A 22,263-nucleotide genomic window follows, 5' to 3' on the forward strand; every position below is an offset into this window, starting at 1 on the left:
TTCTCTCCTTGATTCTGCTCTGAGCAAAAGCGCCAAGAAAAAGTGAACTGCACTCAGGTATGTATATTCTATAGCCTCAAAGGATGGTCTCAGGACAGGTTCTTCTCCCTTTAGACCTCCTCTTCCCACACCCAAAGGATATCGAAGTGGACGGCTCCCAAAGTTAAAAGCAACAGACTCTTTGAATGAGAGACTGATAGCAGGGAAGTATGCCATTCCAGCACCTCTTGTGATGTTATCAAAAGCAGTTCCCAGAGATATGCCATTCCTGAAAGAAGAAAAAACAACAAAACTTGAGCCACAGTAGGAGGTTTTTGTGGTCAGCTGGACAATCCAGGTATCTGCATTCCCCTCCCAGAGCCCTGCCAACATGGACACATCAGTCATTCATGGCTCCTCGCTTGGCAGACATGCAAACCCCACAGTTTTACTGAGCAAGTGCCCTGGGGAGCACAGCAGAATTCCCATTTTCATATAACAGCATGAGAAGGCATTGGAGTCTGCACAGTACGAAAAGCCCCACTCAGCACCAAGGGCAACCAAAATCCTTACTAGATATCTGACCGGCAGGGCATATTAAAGGCAGGTGACATTTTTGGCCTCATCCATTTGATGTTGGTGGAAAGAAAAGGAGAATGGTCTCAATCTACTATTCTCAAAAGATGGCAGAAGCATCTGACAATTTTTATTTCCAGCTGACTTGCTGCAGGCTGCAGTTTAGGGCCAGGGAACAATTCTTCATAGAATCACAGAACGGTTTGGGTTGGAAGGGACCTTAAAGATCATCTAATTCCAACCCCTTCCACTAGAGCATAGGGACAGCTTCCACTAGACCAGTCTGCTCAAAGCCTAATCCAACCTGGCCTTGAACACTTCCAGGGATGGGGCATCCACAACTTCTCTGGGCAGCCTGTGCCAGGGCCTCACCACCCTCAGATTCTTACTCCAGCTGGCCGCTGCTCATTGTCTGTTGGAGATGGAAGCTGGAGATCTATCAGCCTTTTCACACCTCCCTGTGAGTCTAGGGCAGGCAAGGTCTATACTGGCCACAAAAGCAGTCAGTGGGGCTCAGCCAGCTGTGGTATTAAGCAACACAACACGTGCCTTCCCTTCCAAAATCCTAGCAAACTTTATACAAACTTAGGAGCTGCTTGGGCACCTTCTTGCCAGCTGCTCCCACCTGAACTTTGGAGACTCAAAAGTCCATTTAGATGGCTTCTGAACACAAAGCAGAGAAGCAGAGGCTGGAGATACTGAGGAACTTAAAGGAGAGAGGGTAGAAAGAGGGCTCAGCAACCTGCTGAGCAGTGCCAAAGCATGTATACGACAAACAGCCACCCGCAAAACAAGGAACGGGACAAAGATGCTTACAAGCAGAAAGCAATGGTGCCCTCATCAAGGTCTATCAGACAGCTGACGATGTCTCCTGCCGCCCAAGACTGCAGTAGAAGGAGAGGAAAAATGTTAGACATATATCTAGGGTGTTCCCACACCGGAAGAAAGACTTTAACCCAACCAATCCCTTGTGATTCAGGGTTGCAGGAGAGACAGCTCCTTCTGACAGCAGCTCACGTGGCATTTTCAGACACTTCTGGAAGCTGCTCATAAGCCTCTGGCTGGGATCTTTTTTCCCCCTCCAGCACTAGGGATGTGCATGGGATCAGACTTATGCCAACACTGCAATCCTCTGATGGGCTACAAAGAACCAGAGCCTTCCAGACACACCAGCATCACTATGCTGGCAATCCAGTCTGCTGGGGCTGCTAAAAGAAAGCACCTATGTGGCACGCCCAGCACCTCTCAAGTACAAATCAGTGCTGGCACACAGCCTCCCCAAGAGCACAATGAAGCAGGGAGCACAGCCCAAGGGCATTTCACAGAGCCCATAAGAATCCAGGGAGCAGAAGGAGATGTTTGCTTCTCCGCCTTCCTGGGAGGACAGTACTCACCTTGCCATAGTTGGTAGTGGTCACGTTCCATTTACGCACCCTGTTGCCATCATATGCATATGAATCTGGTGTATCTCCAACTCCTTCCTGCACCAAAGTATAAAAGAGATTCAGACTAGACCAAGCAGAGAGGATCCCCTTCCTTGCAAGAGCAGCTTCAAGGGGAAGACTGGCAGACAGGGAGAGCAACTGACAGCACATGTGCTCTGCCTGGGCAGAGTGAATCCAATGACCTGTGTGATCTTTGGTTCGGAAATATATAATACACGACTTTGGGGTCAGAAGAAGGGTACTAATATATGACACTGCCAAAACAGCCCCTCAGGATGCCTGTCACCTCCCCTCTCATGCAGCAGGGATTGGCAGGTTAGTGGAACTCCACAGCTGACACACCTTCCCAGCATCAAACATCCCACCCAGCGCCTGACAAGAGCTGGCCTGGGCCTGCCTCCCCTAGGCAAAAAAGACCTGTAGTATTGGCTGCTGCGGGTCTTCCCGAGAGACAGCAGCCAGCACTGCAGAGCCACGCACGCTCTGGAGAACCTGTCAGCTGAACAGCAACACATCCATGCAGAGGCAACACACCCAGTGCACAAGCCTTTTGCTCCACACACCACTCAGGGAACAGAGACCAGAAGGAGAGTTGAGTAAAGATCTGTTAGTTAGCTGCAGATTTGGCATTTCTAGTGTGTGTGGTGGGCACAAAAAGCCAGCAGGGCAGGAGCACAGCACCAGTGCAATGCTCCATGCTGACCTAAAATGTGGTGGAGTAACAGAGCAGACAGGTGCAGCAGTTACAGTACCTCCTGATTAAATCTGCAGTTGAGAGTACACCAGCCAATCTGCATGAGTCCCTGGGAAGAGATGAGCACCTCGTAAATCCATTTTCCTGGAAGAAAAAGATGACACACACAGTAAATCCATGCTGCTTGACTCATTGTTAGAGAAGCAGAACCTGATACTGCTCCCACAGAAGAGAATCTGGGCACTCAACGGATCTTTGCAACATCCCTGGCATTTCCCTCCCAATTGTTTACTTGGGTACCACGCAATCCTCCATCCTTCTGACTTCCTGGAAAAGCCAGTGGAAGAACTGGGGAAGACAGGGCTCAAGATCTAGAACAGCAACATATTCAAAATTTCCTGAGCTATCTAGTTGTGCAAGCCTCCACACACTCCTGCTGGGACCTTTCTCAAAGCATCACCCACTTATATCCTTACCTTTATACACGCACGTCGTGGCCCTGATAGAGCCAAAATTACTGTGGCCAATCACCTGGACCGACAAACAAAAGATATTTTAAAGTTAGGCAAAAAGGCCTGAAAACCAGAGCATGATGAACTAACTATTCATGGATCATAGTGTGGGGAAGAGACGTGATGTATTCCCCATCCCTGCAGCTGTACTTAGAGCCAACAGGCCCGAGGGAACCATCCCACATCCTCCCCACAGCTCATCTCTACTTGATAAACCCCAGGGACACATGCAGCATGGCAGCAGTACAAGGGACACATGGTGATTTGTGACAGGCATACAAAGGTGACAGTTATATAGGAAAGACATCTGAATCCTAGACAAACGGCAAGCGGAGACAAGGGCAGCCTCCTGGCTACACAGAATAAAGAGGGAACGAGCACAGGAGCAAGGGTTGTGTGTGCTCGGTGAAAGTACGAAAGGAGTGGAGAAATGACTGAAGTAGGAAAGGATTCAGTTCCAGTGGATTCTTTCAGCTGATTTTCTGTACAAGGAACATCAGCTAAGGAAACAGAAGGGAGCTAATGGAAACAAAGGAGAAAGGAAGCAGCCAGTGCAGCAGCAAGGCCTGGCTTCAGCCTCAGCCTCTCACCACTGTTACAGAAGACTAGAAGGAAGGAAGGAAGAGGCAGTCACTGGAGGGAGGGACAGGAAAGCTGGCTGCTGTCACCAACTCTGCTTAGCCAAGCTCTTCAGTGAGCCCTTGGGCCAGCATAACACTTCCCCTTCCCTGCAGCTCCACTCAGAGCTTGCTGTGACTTAGGGGTACTGCTAGACCTTTTCCCAGGAGAGCTCATTTATTTCCTCCAGGATCCCTCAGCTTTCTGGGTAGACTCCATTTAAAAACATACTGTACAGCCAGTGACAGCGATCTGCCATGAAGAACAAACTGAGTGCTTTTAGTCTCACAAGCCCATTTCCTGCTGCAGCCAGCATCACACTCACCCCAAGTAAGTCATCATCAACCAGCAGGAGCCCCTCAAAACCGCTCGTGTGGTCCAACACTACAGTAGAGGGACCAAGCCGGCCTTCTGCTCCCTGATCTGAAACAAGAGTTGCAGAAAACCTGTTAGGTTTTAGCAGCACACCTGATGAGCGCCACCTGCTAGACTGCAATAACACTTCAATTCTGCTGCAGCAGCAGAAGACTCAAACAGCATTATCCACGTTAGACCATGAGAACTTCAGGAAAGAAGACACCTGTGATTTAAAAAGAAGCTTGCACAGCAATGCTCAAGGTCTGAGCTCTGCAGCAGTCAGGTGACACGTGAAACCTTCCACGTCACCTGAAAATTTTACTTTGGCAGAGTTCAAAGGCCAAACTAAACTCTGAGCCAAATGTTTGGCCAACACGTCACGTAACTGAAGCCAGGCAGGATTTAAAGGGACAATAAATTAGAGCACAGGAGGGCAGAAAGACGCTTACAGAGGGAACTCTTTTGCATGATACAACTTGTTCTCCCAATTAAGCAGCACAAGCAGAAGCACAAATTGCACAGACACGTTGTGTCTCCTACCTCGACTGTCTTCAGAGCCATTCTCCTCTGCTAGCAACCGGTCAAGGTGTTCCTGTAGGTTCTGGAACGTCAGGTGCTTTCTAGGGAATCAACACACACAGAAGCTCTTCAGAAAACTCTGCCCTCATGTTTTAAAGGCTTTCAGTCCAGACAGTGAACGAGGAAGTTCTGTTGATCTGTTTCTTGCCATGAATCTGAGGAATCTGCTGACCAGCATGTTGGTGCAATGAATGAATCAAGGACCAAACATAGCATGAACAAGCAAAGTAGTTAACAAAGGATCTTAAAGTCTTCAGTCTGCTCAAGAGTATCTTGCCAGCATGTATTATCAATGACTACAGACTGAGACTGCTGCAGTCAGCATCGTACAAATTCAGCCTGTCAGGATTAGTTCTTTTCCCAAGTACTTCATAATACAAAACAAAAGAGAAGACTGTACCAGGGGATGAAGCAGTTCAAACAAAGGTCAGGCTAGCCCAGCACCCTCCCTCTGACAACAGCAGAAAACATGGTGTCTTCACACCTTTTGTACTGAATAGAAATCTCACACCCCGCCCATTTCAGGCTACCACTTTAGATGCCTTCCTCACAGCAGCCTCCCCCAGTTCTCTCATTTCAAGGCTAGCTTACTTAGCAGTTCATCATACAGGAGCCATTCCAGACTTCTGGCTGTTGCTCTTACCCTTCCTCAAAACCTCTGCAGCTCCAAGATACCCTTTTGGAAGTAGTGAGACCAGAACCACGTGTTAACCGAAAAGAGCATGAAGCACTAATTCGTTCAGTGACATAATAGTTTTCATTATCTTACATCCCTCTGTTAACAATCCCTTGCTTCCTATTTGCTTTTTCTGACTTTCTCCTTGTTTTATTCCCCACCCAGTCTCACACTCATGCAGAAGTCAGCTAATGGCCCATTATTTTATGCACAAAGTTGGGGCTGTTCCCCTTTCAATACACCACCTCACATTTCCCTAGAGCGAGTTTCAATGATGACTTCAGTATCCAGTCACTGTCTCACAACCACCCTATGTTTACATTGCTCTAAATAGCTTCGTGACAGCAGCAAACTTTGTCATTTCATGCTCTTTTCCTTTCCAAGACTCTCAAGGTTGCACAGAACAACATCAGTCGTACTGAAGGTCTTTTTGGGACCAACAGAATTTCCCTTTACTGTGAGAGTCACTGGTTATTCCTGTCCCTGTTCCCATTTCCAAAATCTTCTGTGGAACAACCTTCTCACTTCCCTGGGACTAGGACCTCCCTAAGACTGTGGTAAGAGACATTTTGAAAAATCTGATGGATGTGAAAATGCACAGAAGTGGAAATGAAGAAGCAGCTTGGGTTGGCATGAGAGAGAGTGGCTTCAGCAAGGCAGATTAATCAGCAGCTAGCATGGAGAAGAAGATCTGGAGAGAGGCCAGAAGAGCATGAGACAGCTAGAGAGAGGTCTGCTATGAGCTCCACTGAGGAACAGAAGCGTCCAAAGACAACATATCATACCATAAAAGTTGCTCTCATGTGGCAAATGGTATTTTCAAGACCTATTTGACTGCTACTGGGCTTTCTACCAAATATCCAAGTCCAGGCAGAAGGGTGGAAAGAAGCTAAAAAACAGAGAGACCAGGCACACAAACTGCCAGTTCTAAGCTTCCAAGTCATTCATCACCAGGCAAAGAAATTAGAAGTATGGAAAACCAAAACGCCTGGGCAGATAGAATATTCCAAGGCACACTGACAGGAGAGCTTGTGGCAAAATAACCCACTTTGCCTCCCCCCACAATAGCCTTAGCTCACTAAGTGTATAGAGGGCCAGGAGCTATTTTTAGAAGCTCTGAGCTCACATCTGAGCTGGCATCACTAAATATAGCCCGTGGAATGTGAGCCCAGCCAGTCTGCAGCACCGCCAGCCGGCAGCAGCTACACACCTGCCTCACTCTGCAACACCTGTACCTGCCCTGAACCCCTTCCACTTGCCTCTGGCAAAAGAACTAAATGCAGGGAAAGTGTTTCTCATCCAAAGCTACGAGTTGGTGGGCTACAAGGTGAAGGAGATCTGAAAACAAACAGAAGAAAACAGACACTGCACAGCAACTCTGTGTTTCCTTTCCTTTGGAGGCTCCTAATGGGGAAAGCACCAACAGTACCTCAGCCTGAGAAACATACGGTCTCCCATCTATCAGTAATAGCCTTGCATTTAGTTTACAGGGCACTGACAACCTAGCTTGCATTACTGCACCTAAAACCTGTGCACGTTGCACTTTTTTACAACCAGAGGGAGAACAGGAAGGGTAAGGCGAATGCCCACTTGCCCACCTACTTCAGAAACACTGCCTAGTGATCTTGTATGTGGGGTTGTGCATGCAGAAATTTCTGAAGTGTTCTTCCTGTCAAGCCCTTCAGTTTAGAAAAGCCATTAAAGGACAAGAGCCAGGAGTCATTCCTGTACCACGGTGCTGATGTGCTTTTAAGAAAGATCACTGCGTGGCACTAAAAGATCTTTCCTTGCACCACAGTATGGCTTTTCTGGGGACTGGTAGGGCATTGCTTGCCGTCTGGCAAATGAGAAGTCCAATACCTGTACGCAGCTGCAGGCTGGTTCCCATCAGCACTGGTAAAGACGCGATGCAGATAGTCATTCAGCAGCCTGCTGTTCACTATCCCTTGTGAAAAAGGAGAGAAAAGTAAGCTTCAGGAGTCAGGAGGTAAACTCACACCATTCATTTCAAGTACAAGCAAAAAATTGATAACTACAGGAAAACAACCTTCCAGGTTGCAGATCAGCACGGGGGAAGACAGCTTCAGGAAGCCATTTACCTTCTCACTGTCTTCACTGACGGCCCTAGACACCAGCATTATGGAGCGCATCTCCGCAACAGGGGGCTCCTTCCAGTTTGAGCTGCTCTCCAATGCAAGTGGGAGGCTGTACAGTCGTCCCCTCGCGTGAAACTACGTACTCAGGAACGCTGCTCTGCTACTTCCAGATAAAGTTACTTCAAAAGCTGGATGTGAGGACCCAATTTCATTTCCAAGGGAAATGAAAATAAAAAATAATAATACCACCACTGCACTTCCTGATGTCCTGCTTGTACCTGGAACGTTCTCTGTAGCTACTACATCTCTTCACTGTGCTGGAGAAGATGCGGGGACAGAGAGGCTCGCAGACACAGCTCATCTAGGCTAACTCACAGCCTCCTTAAGGCTGTATGCCTCGCAGTAGCTTTCCTTGTGCAAAACAATCCCTGGTGCCCCACAAAGCAGCTTGCCTTACTTGTGGGTGCCACGGAGCCCTCAAATACCAGCCTAGCGGTCTCACAAGCAGGATTGTGCCGGGTTGGCCGGTGCAAGAGCAAACGGACTGCCCAGCAGTATCATCATTTCCGAGGAAAGCATTAATCCGAGAACCCGAGAGGCCGTCTGCCCTGGAAGAGGAACTCCCAGAGTCCGATGGGACAAAGACAGGCAACACCACGTCCTCCAGCACCACACGGCTGGAGAAAGGGCACCGCGACATGAGTTTCTGGCAGAGTCCTTCGTTCTGCAGGAAAGGCCCTCCCAAAATCTCGCCTCGGCTCAGGGATTCACTCGCTTTCTGCCCCACCACGCCTCTCTCAGCACGGCCACTGCCACTGGAGGCAGTCGATCTCAAGCGAGGCGAGGGGCGCTCACCCCGCTCCACAGCGGTCCTGCTTGTGCGAGGCGTGTACAGCCCGTACCTGCGACCTTGGACTTCTCCGGCTCAGTGCTCAGCCTGTAGTTCTTCCTTGAGAGAGCAGGCCCAGCACCTCGCGACGTCATTCTTCAGAGGCACCGGTGCCAGAGCGGGCATAAGACAGGCAGACGCCTCGACCCAAACCTGCTGGGGAGGATGCTGCCGTTAAACTTGTCCCTTTCTTGCAGGCTCACGAGCGTGGCCTGAGCAACCCAGATAAGCCGAAGCCGAGTCCTTGCGCTAACGGCAAGGCCATACAAGAGCCCAAAGCCGGCTGCCAGCCCTGCTCTCACCTGCCCCTCCTGTCCAATCACCCAACACCTTCCCAAGCAGACAGATCAGCCCCGCAGATACAGCGTTAAGCCATGCTCCAGCCAGCCCCACCACACAGGCCCCATGCCAGCGAAAGGCACGGGCAGAACTCAGAGCCCATTGCCACGTGCCAGGAGAATAAGAATACATTCAAGTTGCTGTTCTGCCCAGCTGACAATTATGCCCCTCTCCTGTTTCTGATTACCCAGGTAGCTGACCGTCACTGGGAGGCACGTTCACTAGGCAGCCATCTGACAAACCGCTTTGTGGCAAAAAGCAACGAAAGATACAAGGGGAGCAACGACTGTGGGAATCAAACGGTTGGTGCTCGTCTCGTACAGAGCAGAAAATAAGGTGGGACGAGAAAAGTCAGGGAGCTTGCCAAGTGACTGGCCGAGTGGCCAGATGGGTACCCGAGCTGCTGAAACGGCCTAAATGACCAGGCAAAGAGTGCAGCGCGAGCACACCAGAGCCCAGCACCGGACAAGATGCACCAACGCTGGCACCGTGGCAGTGCCACAGCTCTTTTCCCACTGGAGCAGATGCTGCTGCCAGCAGGTCTGAGAGAGGACAGAGCAGGGGACGCACAGCAGCCCCTGTGCCGCTCCGACCCGCGATTCAGTGCACAAACACAGCGCCGGCCCCAGCAAACCTGCCTGGCTCCGAGCGTGGCCAGGCACGAAACCGCCCGCTCTTGGCAACGGCGAGCGGCTCCCAGAGGAAGGGCAGAACGAGCGGCGCGGGGAGGCCAGTTTTGAACCGAGGCGAGGCAGGACAGGCAGGAAGGGCCAGCAAACGCAGCTCCGTCCCGCAGCTGCGCCCGATACCTCCCTCTCCGGCCAGGGCGAGGGGATGGAGGCGGCGAGGAGGAGGCAGCCGGGCGCCCAAGGCCGCCGCCCTGCCCCGCGCTCACCGCGGGCGCTCGACCCGCTGCGGCACCCGCCGCCCGGCAGCATCCCCGCGCCAGCCGCCCCAGAGCCCCGCTGGCGCTGCCCACGAGCAGGAGCGAGCCCCAGGCGTGCCCCCCGCAGCGGGAGCTGCCCCGAAGCCGGGCGCGTGCCCCGACCACAGCGAGCCCCGAGCCCCGAAGCACCCCTCAGCCTGCGCCGCCTCCCCCAGCCCGAGCCCCGAGCCCCCAGCTCCGTCCCCCTCCGGCGGGGCGCAGCCTCCACGCGCGTCGCGGGCCGGTGCCGCCCCGGTGGGGGCAGCTCCCGGGCACGGCCGGGCCCCTCCCGGGTACCGGGAGGAGGGGGCCCCGCGGCGGCCCAGGCCCAGGCCCGGCGTCCCCGCACTCACCGCCGGCCCGGCCGCGCCGCCGCCGCCGCGCTACGGCGAGCCGCGAGGGCCATGGCGGGCGGGCGGGCGGACGCGTTGCCGGGAGACGGGCGGAGGCGCCGGGCAGGGCCGCGGCCTGGGCCCGCTTCCCGGGGCTGCTCCGGGCCCCTCGGGGCCTTCCGGCCCGGCAGGAGGGTGACCGCAGCCCCGCGTCCCCGGGCCGTCAAAGCCTGAGCGCGGGGCGACGGGAGGGTCCCACCTGGGGGCGGCCCGGTGGAAGCAGCGGGAACAGGCGAGAGGCTTTCTTTTGTAACCTTCCTTACGGATTGCCTCTGGTCACTGCTAATAAAGGTTATCCTTCCTAAGCGATATCAAGTTATCCCAAAATTACTAGCAGAAAGGCAGGTATATATCCATTTCGACAGCAGCAGCAATCAATAATAGCAGCCCTCAATTGCAGCAGTACGTATTTGTATTCCAATACCACATATTGCTACAAACTAATCCCTAGTGAAGCAACAAATAAGCTTGGGCGTAAGTAATTAAATGCTCGCCTCTATACAAATATAATTCAAAATAGCAGCAGCACAGTGCCCACCAAACGGCTCCCAGAAGTGGTGCTTTGAAACCACTCCAGGAAGGGGGGCCCTGCAGTGGGCAATGGACGAAGTCTCTCTTTGAAGTTGATCCGCATCGTGGAGTCTGCGGTCAGCCTGGCATCCCTGGTGAGGGTCCAATAACTCAACTAGGAGATCCTGTAGAAAAGTTCATTCTGGGGAACTTCTCAGAGGAGGAGGCTCCATTTGTGGCAAAAAAAAAAAAAAAAAAAAGTCATTTTTGTATCACAGAGACATAGACGGTGTAGGGCACAACCATCTGGAGCAGCCAATAGATCTAAGTAATTTCTGTTTTTCACCCAGGACAGCCAATAGACAATGATACTTTTTTCCGTTCTCTCAGAGCAACTTATAGTTTTCCCAGACTGTCTTTTCATTCAGATAGAACAGCCAACAACAGTTGACAATTCCATACTTTCTCAGGACTTTTTCCCCTTTTTCCAGACTATTTTTCACTTTTCTGGACTATACGTTGTCGGTACAGTTCCTTGGTTTTGAGCATACCAGTGGTATCTCAGGACACCTCTGTTTCTTAGGTACCCAACTGCACGTCAAAGATGCCAGATGTGCTTTTCAAGGACACTTTTCATTCACAGGCCTTGTCCCGGGCCAGATTCTCAGGCTAGCAGTTCTCAGACATCTTCTGCCAGTGTTTTAGCGGGCCATTTGTGTTAGTATTTTCCCCTTTATAACCAGACTGCCTTTATGGCTGCTCCCATCACTCCATCCCTTGGCCTGTGACCACTTGTGTATCACTATGAGACTACACCATATCTGGTGCATCTCTCTTGCCTCCTAATGTGCGAGGTGGAGGAGACGCATGTCCCCGTTAGGTCCAGTGGTGTCACTCCTGAGAGTGTTTGTTGGTTGAGACATGGGTATACAGTACCAGTTCAGATAAGAGTGATAACAAATAGCTATTTGATACAAAACAAAACGCAGAAAAGCACAAATCTGACAGTCAGAATGAGGACCAACATCATTTGGATATGTCGCACCTGTGTTTGGAGGCCTGGTAGCCAAAACCACAGCCATGTCAGCTGACAGGCCTTCGAGAACACATTGTTCTTGGGCTATTTGGTGGGAGGTACAGATCTGTCACTGAAAAATATTCACATCTTGTTTGATCTGTTTGGATTTGTTAGCAAAAAAGCAACAGGTAATATTCATTGATGCGCAAACACCTCCTTGTGAGGCTAAAATGTAGTCCAAGGACAGACAATATCGGATAGCCAATTGTGAGACCAAATTAATCAGTCTACTGTATACTCTTTAAAGCACCCACAGTAGCATTCTGGGTAATTTCAAGCACAGCAGAAATGCCAGCAATAGCTCTGTATAGTTCAGCAACACCTGAGTTTAGGTATAGCACATGTACCGACTTAGGAAATTTCGCTGGTTTTGCGATGAACAGGTTAGACATTCTGCACTTATTATGTACAGGAAAATGGTTGTGTTGGAAGTTCAATGCTAAATCTCTAGATCAAAATGCACAGGCAGTGAGACATGATATGGCACACGTACCTCCTAGCTGCAATGACAAGCTCCTGAAAACATTAGAGCTGCAAAGCCAGAACCTCCTCGGCGTTGAAATGGTAGGCCACAAGCCCTGCCCAGAATCTTTGCAACGTTTGTAGAATGAATACCATGGAACCAGGATCACAGGCCCTGGTTATTGTGGGGGATTTCAACTACCCTGACATTTGCTGGAAGGCCTACTCAGCCAGCCATCCGCAGTCCAGGAGGTTCCTTCATTGTATTGATGATAACTTCCTGATGCAAATGGTGGACGTGCCAACTAGGAGAGGAGCGCTGCTGGATCTTGTCCTCGCTAACAAGGAGGGTCTGGTTGAAACGGTGAAGGTTGAGGGCAGCCTTGGTTGCAGCGACCATGAGACGGTGGAGTTTGGGATCTCATGTGGCAGGAACAGAGTACCGAGCAGAATCGCAACCCTGGACTTCAGTAGGGCCGACTTTGGCCTTTTCAAGCATTTGCTAGGGGAAATTCCATGGGACAAGGTACTTGAAGGAAAAGGAGCCCAAGACAGCTGGTTAGCATTCAAGGACTGCTTCTTCCGAGCTCAAGAACAGAGCAACCCAACAGGTAAGAAGTCAGGAAAGAGAGCCAGGAGACCTTCATGGTTAAACAGGGAAGTGCTGGGCAAACTCAGGTGGAAGAGGACAGTCTACAGATCATGGAAGGAGGGGCTGGCCACTTACGAGGAATATAAGGCTGTTGTCAGAGGATTTAGGGAGGCAACTAGGAAAGCTAAGGCCTCCTTAGAATTAAACCTTGCGAGAAGGGTCAAGGACAACAGAAAGAGCTTCTTCAAATACATTGCAGATAAAACTAACACTAGAGGCAAGGTAGGCCCACTAATGAATGAGGTGGGTGCTCTGGCAACAGAAGATAAAGAGAAGGCAGAGTTACTGAATGCCTTCGTCTCTGTCTATAATGCCAGTGACTCTCCTGAGGAGCTCTGTACCCCTGAGGCCCCAGATGAAGTCAGAATAAAGGAGGAGTTTGCCTTGGTTGATGAGGGCTGGGTTAAGGACCAATTAAGCAAGATGGACATCCACAAGTCCATGGGTCCTGAGGGGATGCACCTGCAGGTGCTGAGGGAGCTGGCAGAAGTCATTGCTAGCCCACTCTCCATCATCTTTGGTAAGTCGTGGGCATCGGGAGAGGTGCTTGAGCACTGAAGGAAAGCAAATGTCACTCTGGTCTTCAAAAAGGGCAAGAAGGAGGACCTAGATAACTATAGACTAGTCAGCCTCACCTCCATCCTTGGTAAGGTGATGGAACAACTTATTTTTGGCGTTGTCTCTAGTCATATCAAGGATAAAAGGGTCATTAGGGGCAGTAAATACGGCTTCACCAAGGGGAAGTCATGCTTGACCAGCCTGATAGCCTTTTATGAGGATAGAACCGAGTGGATAGATGATGGAAAGGCAGTGGACGTGGTTTATCTTGATTTCAGTAAAGCCTTTGACACTGTCTTCCACAGCATCCTCACAGCTACACAAGGAAGTGTGGTCTGGACAATCGGGTAGTGAGGTGGACAGTAAACTGGCTGAAGGGAAGAAGCCAGAGGGTTGTGGTTAATGGGATGGAGTCGAGTTGGAGACCTGTATCTAGTGGAGTCCCTCAAGGGTCGGTGCTGGGATCAGTGTTGTTCAATATATTCATCGATGACTTGGATGAGGGAATGGAGTGTGCTGTCAGCAAGTTTGCCGATGACACTAAACTGGGAGGAGTGGCTGACATGCCAGAAGGCCATGCTGCCATCCATCAGGACCTTGACAGTTGGAGAATTGGACAGGGAGAAATTTAATGAAATATAACGAGGGCAAGTGTAGAGTCCTGCATCTGGGCAAGAACAACCCCAGTCACCAGTATAAGCTGGAGAGCAGTGAAAGGGAGAGGGACCTGGGGGTCCTGGTGGACAGCCGGATGACCATGAGGCAGTACTGTGCCCTCATGGCCAAGAAGGCCAATGGTATCCTGGGGAGTATTGGAAGAGATGTGCTTAGTAGGTTGAGAGAGGTTCTCCTCCCCCTCTACTCTGCCCAGGTGAGACCACATCTAGAATACTGCATCCAGTTCTGGGCCCCTTGGTTCAAGAAGGACAGGGAACTGCTTGAGAGAGTCCCATGCAGAGCCCCAAGGATGATTAAGGGAGTGGGTCATCTCCCTTACAAGCAAAGGCTGAGGGAGCTGGGTCTCTTTAGCTTGCAGAAGAGGAGACCGAGGGGTGACCTTATTAATGTTTATAAATATGTAAAGGGGGAGTGTCTGGAGGATGGAGCCAGGCTCTTCTCTGTGACACCCAATGATAGGACAAGGGGCAATGGGTGCAAGCTGGAACATAGGAGGTTCCGCTTAAATGAGACAAAACTTTTTTACAGTGAGGTGACAGAGCACTGGAACAGGCTGCCCAGGGCGTCGTGGAGTCTCCTTCTCTGGAGACATTCAAAACCCCCCGGGACGCGTTCCTGTGTGATGTGATTTAGGTGTTCCTGCTCCAGCAGGGGAATTGGACTAGATGATCTTCCAAGGTCCCTTCCAATCCATCACATTCTGTGATTCTGTGATTAGAAAAACAACAACATTTTAGTAACCATGTTTGGCTTAATTGGCAAAAGGGGTTACGATCTACACAGCCAGACATGTCGTTTGGGCTGCACATGTCCCAGTTATTAGCCAACCGTCACCCTGTAGACTATGGCACGTAGAGTTAGGAGCCGCGAAATTAAAGTGTCTTTGACGAATTGTAGTATGAACATTCCCTGTGAGATTCCAAAGTTTCACTCCATTAAAACACCCCTCTGTTTCTAACTGCGCATTCATTAGCGCAGGCCCATGAGTTTTCAGGTCAGAATCAGTACGATACAAGCTTGCATCTCCCACATTCAACTCTGCTGTCGCTCGCGCTCCCCACGGGCCGCTTTTGAACGGCCGGGGAGGCGGCGCTGCTGGCTCTGCCTACACCTCGTCAGCCTCCCTCGTGAGGGCTGCCGGGTCCTGGCGGCTCCCTCGGCTGCTTCGGGTGGCCTCGATGCCGAAAAAAAAGCCCTGCCTGTCTCGATCCCCCGATCCGCTGCAGAACGCGTCTGCCCCGGAGCCGATCGCCTCGGATGCTCCAGCCAGCAGGGGATGGCCCAGAGAAGAAGCCGCTCCCCATTACAATGTTTGGCCCCAAATACCCAGAGGCAGACTAGAAGATGGTGTGGGAGCAGACGTGCTACAACCCCCCGTGCTCAGAGCAGCAGCGACAGCAGCGGCAGCTCTGACAGTGAAGCAGCACCAGGAACGTCCAGCGATTCCTGCATTACAGCGTCCAGTGCCAATCTGGGGCTCGCCAGCCCTGGCACCTCCAGTCCGGAGGTTCTGGGGCCCTCCTGTGGCTCCCCAGCACCCGAAAGCAGCAGCTGCAGCACCAGCAGCCAGGCAGCACCGGGGCCACCCCACAGTTCCCAGGCGACTGAGAGCAGCAGCCCCACCAGGCAGCAGGGGACAGAGCAGAGGACAATTCGCCCATGTTTACATCAGGCCCAAGACACCTGTAACAGTCCCAGAAGACGCCGCAGGAGCAGCCGTGCTGCAGAACCCAGCACCCCCAGCTTGGCCAGTCGGAGGGCACCAGGAACCTCCAGTCACTCCTTGGTGCCCGAAGGCAGACTCCCCGCCGGCCAGCGGGGGCGACCCCGGACAAGAAGCTGCTCACCGCTGGAACGTCCAGCCCCAGATGCCCAGAGCCAGCCCCGAAGACGCCGCAGGAGCAGCCACGCACCAGAAAACGGTGCTGGGAGCAGCAGCAGCACCAGATCTGCCAGGGGGGCGGCATCGGGGTCCCCCAGTGGATCCCCAGGGTCTAAACGGAGACGATGCTCCAGCCAGCAGGGGACAGCCCAGAGAAGAAGCTGCCCCCCATTACAACATCAGGCTCCAAATACCCAGAGGCAGACCCGAAGACGGCGTGGGAGCAGACACAACGCTGGAGTGATACCAGTGCTGTTCCAGCTACGACCGCAGAGCACAGCACTGTGTGGGCTGCTGCAGGGAAAGGTGACTCCGTCCTAGACAGACCCAACACAGTCACCGAAACCCGCAGTTTGCAGGCCCAGGGGCTCCTTTGTAGGGACCAAGCCCGTTTGTTCAGGGCCCTGAGACTGCTCTCTGGAGACAAAGCTGGCTTCTCATTACTTACACCCTCGCTTTTATGGCCCAGGCTGTCATTTTCAGGGCGCAATGCCTTATCTTTAGGGCCCCTTAGTTGTACTGTGAGGTGCAGAGCTGCCTTTTAGGGTACAAAGCCTTATTTGTGAGGAAACACCCCGCTTCTTCGGGTCCCAAATCCTCACGCTAGGAGACAAGGCCTCAATTTGAGGGCCCAAAGCCTCCTTTAAGGGTCCAAACACCCATCTGGAGGGACCGAAGCATCACTGTAGGGTCCAGTCCGTGAGCCAGAGACTCCAAAGGCCCAGGGTCCAGGTCTAAAGCCTCACCTTGACGACCAGGCCTCCCCACGCTCCCCCTCCCTCCCCATTTTAAGTCTTCAAAGCCGCATTAGTAAGCCCCCGTGTTTCCTCTCTAGGCTCCAAAGCCTTCTTTTCAGGCTCCAGAACATCCGCTTGGCATCCCAAGTCATCTTCTGATCGCCTAAACCCTCAGTTTGCAGGCCCAGGGGCTCCTTTGTAGGGACCAAGCCCATTTGTTCAGGGCCCTGAGACTGCTCTCTGGAGACGAAGCTGGCTTCTTATTGCTTACACCCTCACTTTTACGGCCCAGGCTGTCATTTTCAGGGCGCAATGCCTTATTTTTAGGGCCCCCAGTTGCACTGTAAGGTGCAGAGCTGCATTTTTAAGGTGCAAAGCCTTATTTGTGAGGAAAGCCCCCTCCCTCCCCATTTTAAGTACTATAAATATGAGGGGTTAGAGGGGGGTTGGGTGACGGGAAGGGTTGTGTTGTCGTGGTGGCTTGGGGGCTTACTGTACCCACCCCCGCTAATGTTTGCTCTTTTGTCAGCTTTGGATCCGAAAGTGGGATCTTAACACGGAAAACACAGGGGAGACTTTACTGCTCTCCACATCTACCTTAAAGGGAGTCGTGGGGAGCTAGGGGTCGGCCTCTTCTCACAGACAACTAGTGATAGGACTAGAAAGTATGGCCTCAAGTTGCGCCAGAGGTTTAGTTTGGAAATTAGCGGTGGTTTTCTCGGGTGGGCAGCCAAGTTCCACCGCAGCCTCTCTCTCACTCCCCCTCCTGAATAGGAAAGGGGGAGAAAAAACGATACAAAGGGCTCAAGGGTTGAGATAAGAATGGGGACATCGCTCAACAATTATTGTGACAGGCTAAACAGACTCAGAGAAGGGAGACATTAAGAATTATTGCCTATTACTAACAAGCTAGAGAAGTGAGGAACAAAAGAAAGAAACCCAAAACACCTTCCCCCCATCCACCCTCCTCTACCTCTTTAACCAAGCGGAGCAGGGGAATGGGGGAATGGCGGTTGTGGTCAGTCTGTAGCACTTTGTCCCTGCCGTTCCTTCTCGGTCACTCTCTTCCCCTGCTCCAACGTGGGATGCAGTCGTTCCCAAAGTGATCCTGCGTGGGCTTCCCACAGGCAGCAGCTCTTCAAGAACTGCTCCAGATACGGGTCCGTACCACGGGGTCCATCCATCAGGAGCACACTGCTCCAACCTGGGTCCCCCACGGGCGGCAGCTCCTGCCAGGTCACCTGCTCCTGCGTGGGCTCCTCTCCACGGGCTGCGGCTCCGGCCCGCAATCTGCTCTGGCGGGGGTCCTCCACAGGCTGCAGCCTGCTTCAGTGCAGGTCCACCTGCTCCACCGTGGCCTCTTCCACGGGCTGCAGCGTGGAACCCTGCTCCACCGTGGTACTCCGTGGGCTGCAGGGGGACAACCTGCTTCACCATGGTCCTCACCACAGGCCGCAGGGGAACTTCTGCTGTGGTGCCTGGAGCACCTCCTCCCACTCCTTCACTGACCTTGGGGTCTGCAAGGCTGTTTCTCACTCCTCTCTCTCTCCCAGCTGCTGTTCCGCAGCAGTTTTTTCCCTTTCTTAAATATGCTCTCACAGAGACGCAAACAACGTCGCTTATTGGCTTGGCTCTGGACAGCAGCAGGGCCCTTATCTAAAATGGGGCAGCTTCTGGATTCTTCTCACAGAGGCCACCCCTATGGGCCCCTGCTACCAAAACTTGCCAAGTAAGCCCACTACAATTTCTTCTCAGAAAGAATAGTCAGGAATTGGAACGGGTTGCCCAGGGAAGTAGTGGAGTCACCTGGGGGTGTTCAAGGAAAGGTTGCACATGGTGCTTAGGGACATGGTTTAGTGGGTGACATTGGTAGTAGGGGATAGTTGGACCAGATGATCTTGAAGGACGTTTCCACCCTTAATGATTCTACGATTCTGTGATTCTAATTAGGAGGCTTTGAACCCTGATGGTGAGAGCTGGCGAAAGGAGTCAGGGCTCAGACTGGACTGTCAACTGCAGTAAAGACGATTAAGACCGCTGGCTTTGTAACGTCTCTTGCTGATGTCTGGGGGAGACAACGAGCTCTGGTCTCACCCTGCTCTCGAGAAACTCTGTAGGAGAAGGACGTGAGGAGGGAGCAAGCTGTGACCCAAACGCCAGGTGTCCTGCGGCTCTCCCGGAGGGCGGCAATGCTGGCCCAAAGGTGCGGTGCAGGCGCCGCCACTCCAGGGCTGCAGCCCTGTCCGAGGGACATCTCCGCTCCTGCCTGTGGCACGGGGAGCGTTGCCAGCAGGCCGAGGGAAGCAATCCTTCCTCTCCGCCGCGTGTCGCGGGACCCGGCATTTGAGCCTGTGCCGGCTGCAAGAGCGGCCACCCTCTTGCTTGGGTGCCGAGGGCCCAGGCCCCAGCGTGGCACCTCCAGCCACCCCTGTGAGGCGGGGGCTCTGTCACAGCGGGTGCCAGGTAGCTTTGGGCGTCCCTGCCCAAACGGGGGGCGTGCGGTGGTGATGTCACAATGGCTGGCCATGGCGACCCGCGGGGGCGAGGAGCATATAAAAGGCTGCTGGGCTCGGGCCGTGCCTCAGTGCGATTTGGTGAGTTGGGGAGAGGGCAGGGAGGAGGGGGCTGCCGGGGGCTGCCGAGGGAGGAGGGGTTGCACACCTCGGGCCCGTGCTGCAGACTCACCCTCGTCCTGCTTCTCCCTCAGGGTCGGCAGAGGAGCGTGTGGAGGAGAAACCCCGGCACCGCTGGGGCAGTGACTCTCCAAGTGCTCGCTGTCCAAGTGCACCATGTCTGAAATGAAGCGGAAGGCTCCCGACTCGAGGGAGCAAGGTGAGAGAAAAGTATCCCGTCCCACAGGAGGGCGGGGAGGGGCTGGGAGGGCTGCCTGTGGCTGAGAGGGGAGGCAGGGGCAGGCAGGGGCTCCCCAACCACCCCGGGGCAGGGCCCCTCTGCTCCTTGGCAGGGGGGGCCCAGGTCGGGCTGTGGGTGCCTGCTGGGACCCTTGTGCCTGCTGTGCCTCCTTCCCCTCCACAGCCTCTGGCCCTGCCCATCAGCCAGCATGGCAGGGACAGAACAGGCCCTTGGGGACAGTCCCTCAGGGACACCTGGCCCCGCAAAGGTGCTCAATGGCTGTGCCATTTGCTCTCTCCCCTCCAGCATGCATGCTGTGTGGCCGGGCAGATGCTGACCCGAACATCTGCGGCCCCATACACAAAAGGAATGGACTCTGTGCCCACACGTTTTGCCTGGTGAGTTCCCCCAGGGTTCCCGTCAGCATCCCACCAGGGACGGTCCCTTCAACTATGACCCCTAACGAGATCCTGCTTTTTTCCATTCTATAGTCTCTTGCGAATGGCCTTTATCGGCTTGGATCACTACACGACGGAATTTTGGGATTTTTACTGGAGGATATAGAGCACACAATCAAGCGGGCATCCCAGAAGGTGAGGACCTGATGGGAACAGGGAGGTTTGGGCCAGGAGATGCTCCCGCGAGCTTAGCCTGGACCCCAAGGCAGCAATCCCAGCCTTTCCAACCTGCTCCGGGACAAACTGCTGCTCTGGCAGACGAGCCTTGTCCACCAGGGGGGTCTGCAGAGCGTGACCCAGCAGCGCCCGCACCCTGTGCCCTGCCCTGCCCAGGGGTGTGGGGCCAGCGGTGGCGGCATCGAGCCTGGTGCTAATGGGGCTGCTGTGTTCTTTTCAGCAATGCTTCGTTTGTGGCGAGCGAGGGGCCACCATCACCTGCACGGAGACAGGCTGTGAACGCAGCTTCCATCTCCCCTGCGCCTCGGACGGAGAATGCGTCACCCAGTTCTTTGGGCAGTACAGGTAAGGGCTGCCAGCAGCAGCCAAGCAAGAGAGGACCCCACGCTGGTGCTTCCCAGCAGCCTGGCAGAGCCGGAGGCAGCGCCAGAGCCTGGATGGGCCTGGGGCTCCTTCACGTTCCTCTGCCCTCCTCGCCACAACCGCGGCAGGCCCAGCACTTCTCACCTTGCCCTTCCCTTCCCTCTCCCCGCCAGGTCCTTCTGCTGGGAGCACCGCCCTCAGCAGGCAGTGCAGGCAGCTCCGGAGCAGGACACCATCTGCATCATCTGCATGGACCCTGTGGGGGACAGCAAGTCCTACCACACCATGGTGTGCCCAGCCTGCAGTCACGCCTGGTTCCACCGGGGCTGCATCCAGGTAGGAGCCCTCCCCTCACCCTGCGCGCACGGCAGGTGCTCAGCAGCACCAGGGCCCGCTCACCTCTCACCGCATGTGTTTCTTCTGCAGGGACAAGCTGTGAGTGCAGGCATTCTCTACTTCCAGTGCCCCATCTGCAGAAACCAGGTGGAGTTCCGTTCCGAAATGTCCATCATGGGGATCCAAGTCCCAGTCAGGTTGGTGTCCCTCTGCCCTGCTCTCTAGACACGAGGGCACAAGCGCTGCGCATGGCCAGGGACTGGACAATTTCCCTCCCTTCTCTTGCAGAGGACCAACCTGGGAGGACGGCAACGCCTTTGCATCGCTGCAAGAGAGGCACCAGCGCTGTGATGTCAGTGAATGCCTTTACCCACAAGGCAGGGAGCAGGCGGAGGGACAGGGGTGAGTTGCCTCAGCAGCCATCTGGGGCTCTGCCCACGTCCTCAGCCTCAGCACATGCTGGGGGAGAGCCAGGACAGAGCACAAGGGATGTGCCAGCCACTCCCTGGCTCAGACACTTTGTCCTCACACCCACAACTCTTTGCTTCCCCAGGCCCTGGCAGCTGCTCCTGTGCCGCTCCTGTGCTGCCGAAGGCACCCACCGGCGCTGCTCCAACTTGACCAACAGCACAGGCACCCTGGGGAGTGCGACAGCTGCGCTGGCGTGGGCACTGGTAAGTGGCAAAGGCCTCATGCTGCTGGGCTGTGGCCAGGCCAGGCCTGGCTGCAGGAGCTCAGGGCAGCCCTTGCCAGAGTCTCTCTGACCCTGGACGGGTCAGAGCCTCTACTGCCGTGGGTCTGGAAGTCCATCCCACTCACCTTCCTGTCTCCCCTTACAGCCTCCAGTAGCAATCTGGGGCTCGCCGGCCCCAGCACCTCCAGTCCAGAGGTTCTGGGGCCCTCCCGTGGCTCCCCCAGGCACCCGAAAGGAGCAGCCTCAGCAGCACCAGCAGCCAGGCAGCACCGGGGGCCATCCCACAGTTCCCAGGAGACTGAGAGGAGAAGGCCAGGGACAGAACAGGGGACAATCTGCCAGCCTGTACATCAGGCCCAAGACACCTGGCACAGTCCCAGGAAGACGCCGCAGGAGCAGCCGTGCTGCAGAACCCAGCGCTGGGAGCAGCACCCCCAGCTTGGCCAGCCAGAGGGCACCAGGAACCTCCAGTCACTCCTTGGTGCCTGAAGGCAGACACCCCCACCGGCCAGCGGGGGCGACCCCGGACAAGAAGCCGCTCACCGCTGGAACGTCCAGCCCCAGATGCCCAGAGCCGGCCCCGAAGACGCCGCAGGAGCAGCCACGCACCAGAAAACGGGTGCTGGGAGCAGCAGCAGCACCAGATCTGCCAGGGGGGCGGGCATCGGGGTCCCCCAGGGATCCCCCAGGGCCTAGGCGGAGACGACGCTCCAGCCAGCAGGGGACGGCCCGGACAAGAAGCCGCTCC

General features: G+C 54.1%; 2 protein-coding genes and 1 long non-coding RNA gene across 4 annotated transcripts in view; 1 reads left to right on the top strand and 2 right to left on the bottom strand.

Annotated features, from left to right (window-relative positions):
- RNF123 (ring finger protein 123) overlaps positions 1–10,193 on the bottom strand; it is a 50,846-nt gene extending 40,653 nt beyond the window's left edge. The window contains exons 1-10 of one of the 2 annotated variants that reach the window (XM_080606619.1): positions 10,039–10,193; positions 8,435–8,574; positions 7,297–7,381; positions 4,722–4,801; positions 4,150–4,247; positions 3,171–3,225; positions 2,753–2,838; positions 1,950–2,036; positions 1,372–1,439; positions 143–268 (exon numbers count right to left, since the gene is read on the bottom strand). In XM_080606619.1, coding sequence (XP_080462745.1) covers positions 143–268; positions 1,372–1,439; positions 1,950–2,036; positions 2,753–2,838; positions 3,171–3,225; positions 4,150–4,247; positions 4,722–4,801; positions 7,297–7,381; positions 8,435–8,516 — 767 coding nt within the window. In that variant the 5' untranslated portion in view covers positions 8,517–8,574; positions 10,039–10,193. Of the gene's footprint in view, positions 1–131; positions 269–1,371; positions 1,440–1,949; positions 2,037–2,752; positions 2,839–3,170; positions 3,226–4,149; positions 4,248–4,721; positions 4,802–7,296; positions 7,382–8,434; positions 8,575–9,398; positions 9,848–10,038 lie in introns of those variants that run through there. The other variant, XM_080606618.1, reaches the window with a different exon arrangement.
- Positions 10,194–17,504: 7,311 nt separating this feature from the next.
- LOC308200638 lies at positions 17,505–20,322 on the bottom strand. The gene is made up of 2 exons (XR_013955722.1): positions 19,320–20,322; positions 17,505–18,745 (listed from the first exon to the last, which is right to left on the bottom strand). It is a non-coding gene; the product is annotated as an uncharacterized lncRNA (long non-coding RNA).
- LOC308200626 (PHD finger protein 7-like) lies at positions 18,745–21,747 on the top strand. The gene is made up of 8 exons (XM_080606683.1): positions 18,745–19,097; positions 19,794–19,885; positions 19,979–20,080; positions 20,343–20,467; positions 20,659–20,821; positions 20,912–21,018; positions 21,110–21,223; positions 21,375–21,747. Exons 1-8 carry the CDS (start codon positions 18,824–18,826, stop codon positions 21,583–21,585), a joined length of 1,188 nt encoding a protein of 395 aa, XP_080462809.1. The 5' UTR covers positions 18,745–18,823; the 3' UTR covers positions 21,586–21,747.
- The last annotated feature ends 516 nt before the right edge of the window (positions 21,748–22,263 follow it).

The sequence above is a fragment of the Anser brachyrhynchus genome, assembly GCF_964034855.1.
Source record: "Anser brachyrhynchus genome assembly, chromosome: 10".
Taxonomy (NCBI): domain Eukaryota; kingdom Metazoa; phylum Chordata; class Aves; order Anseriformes; family Anatidae; genus Anser; species Anser brachyrhynchus.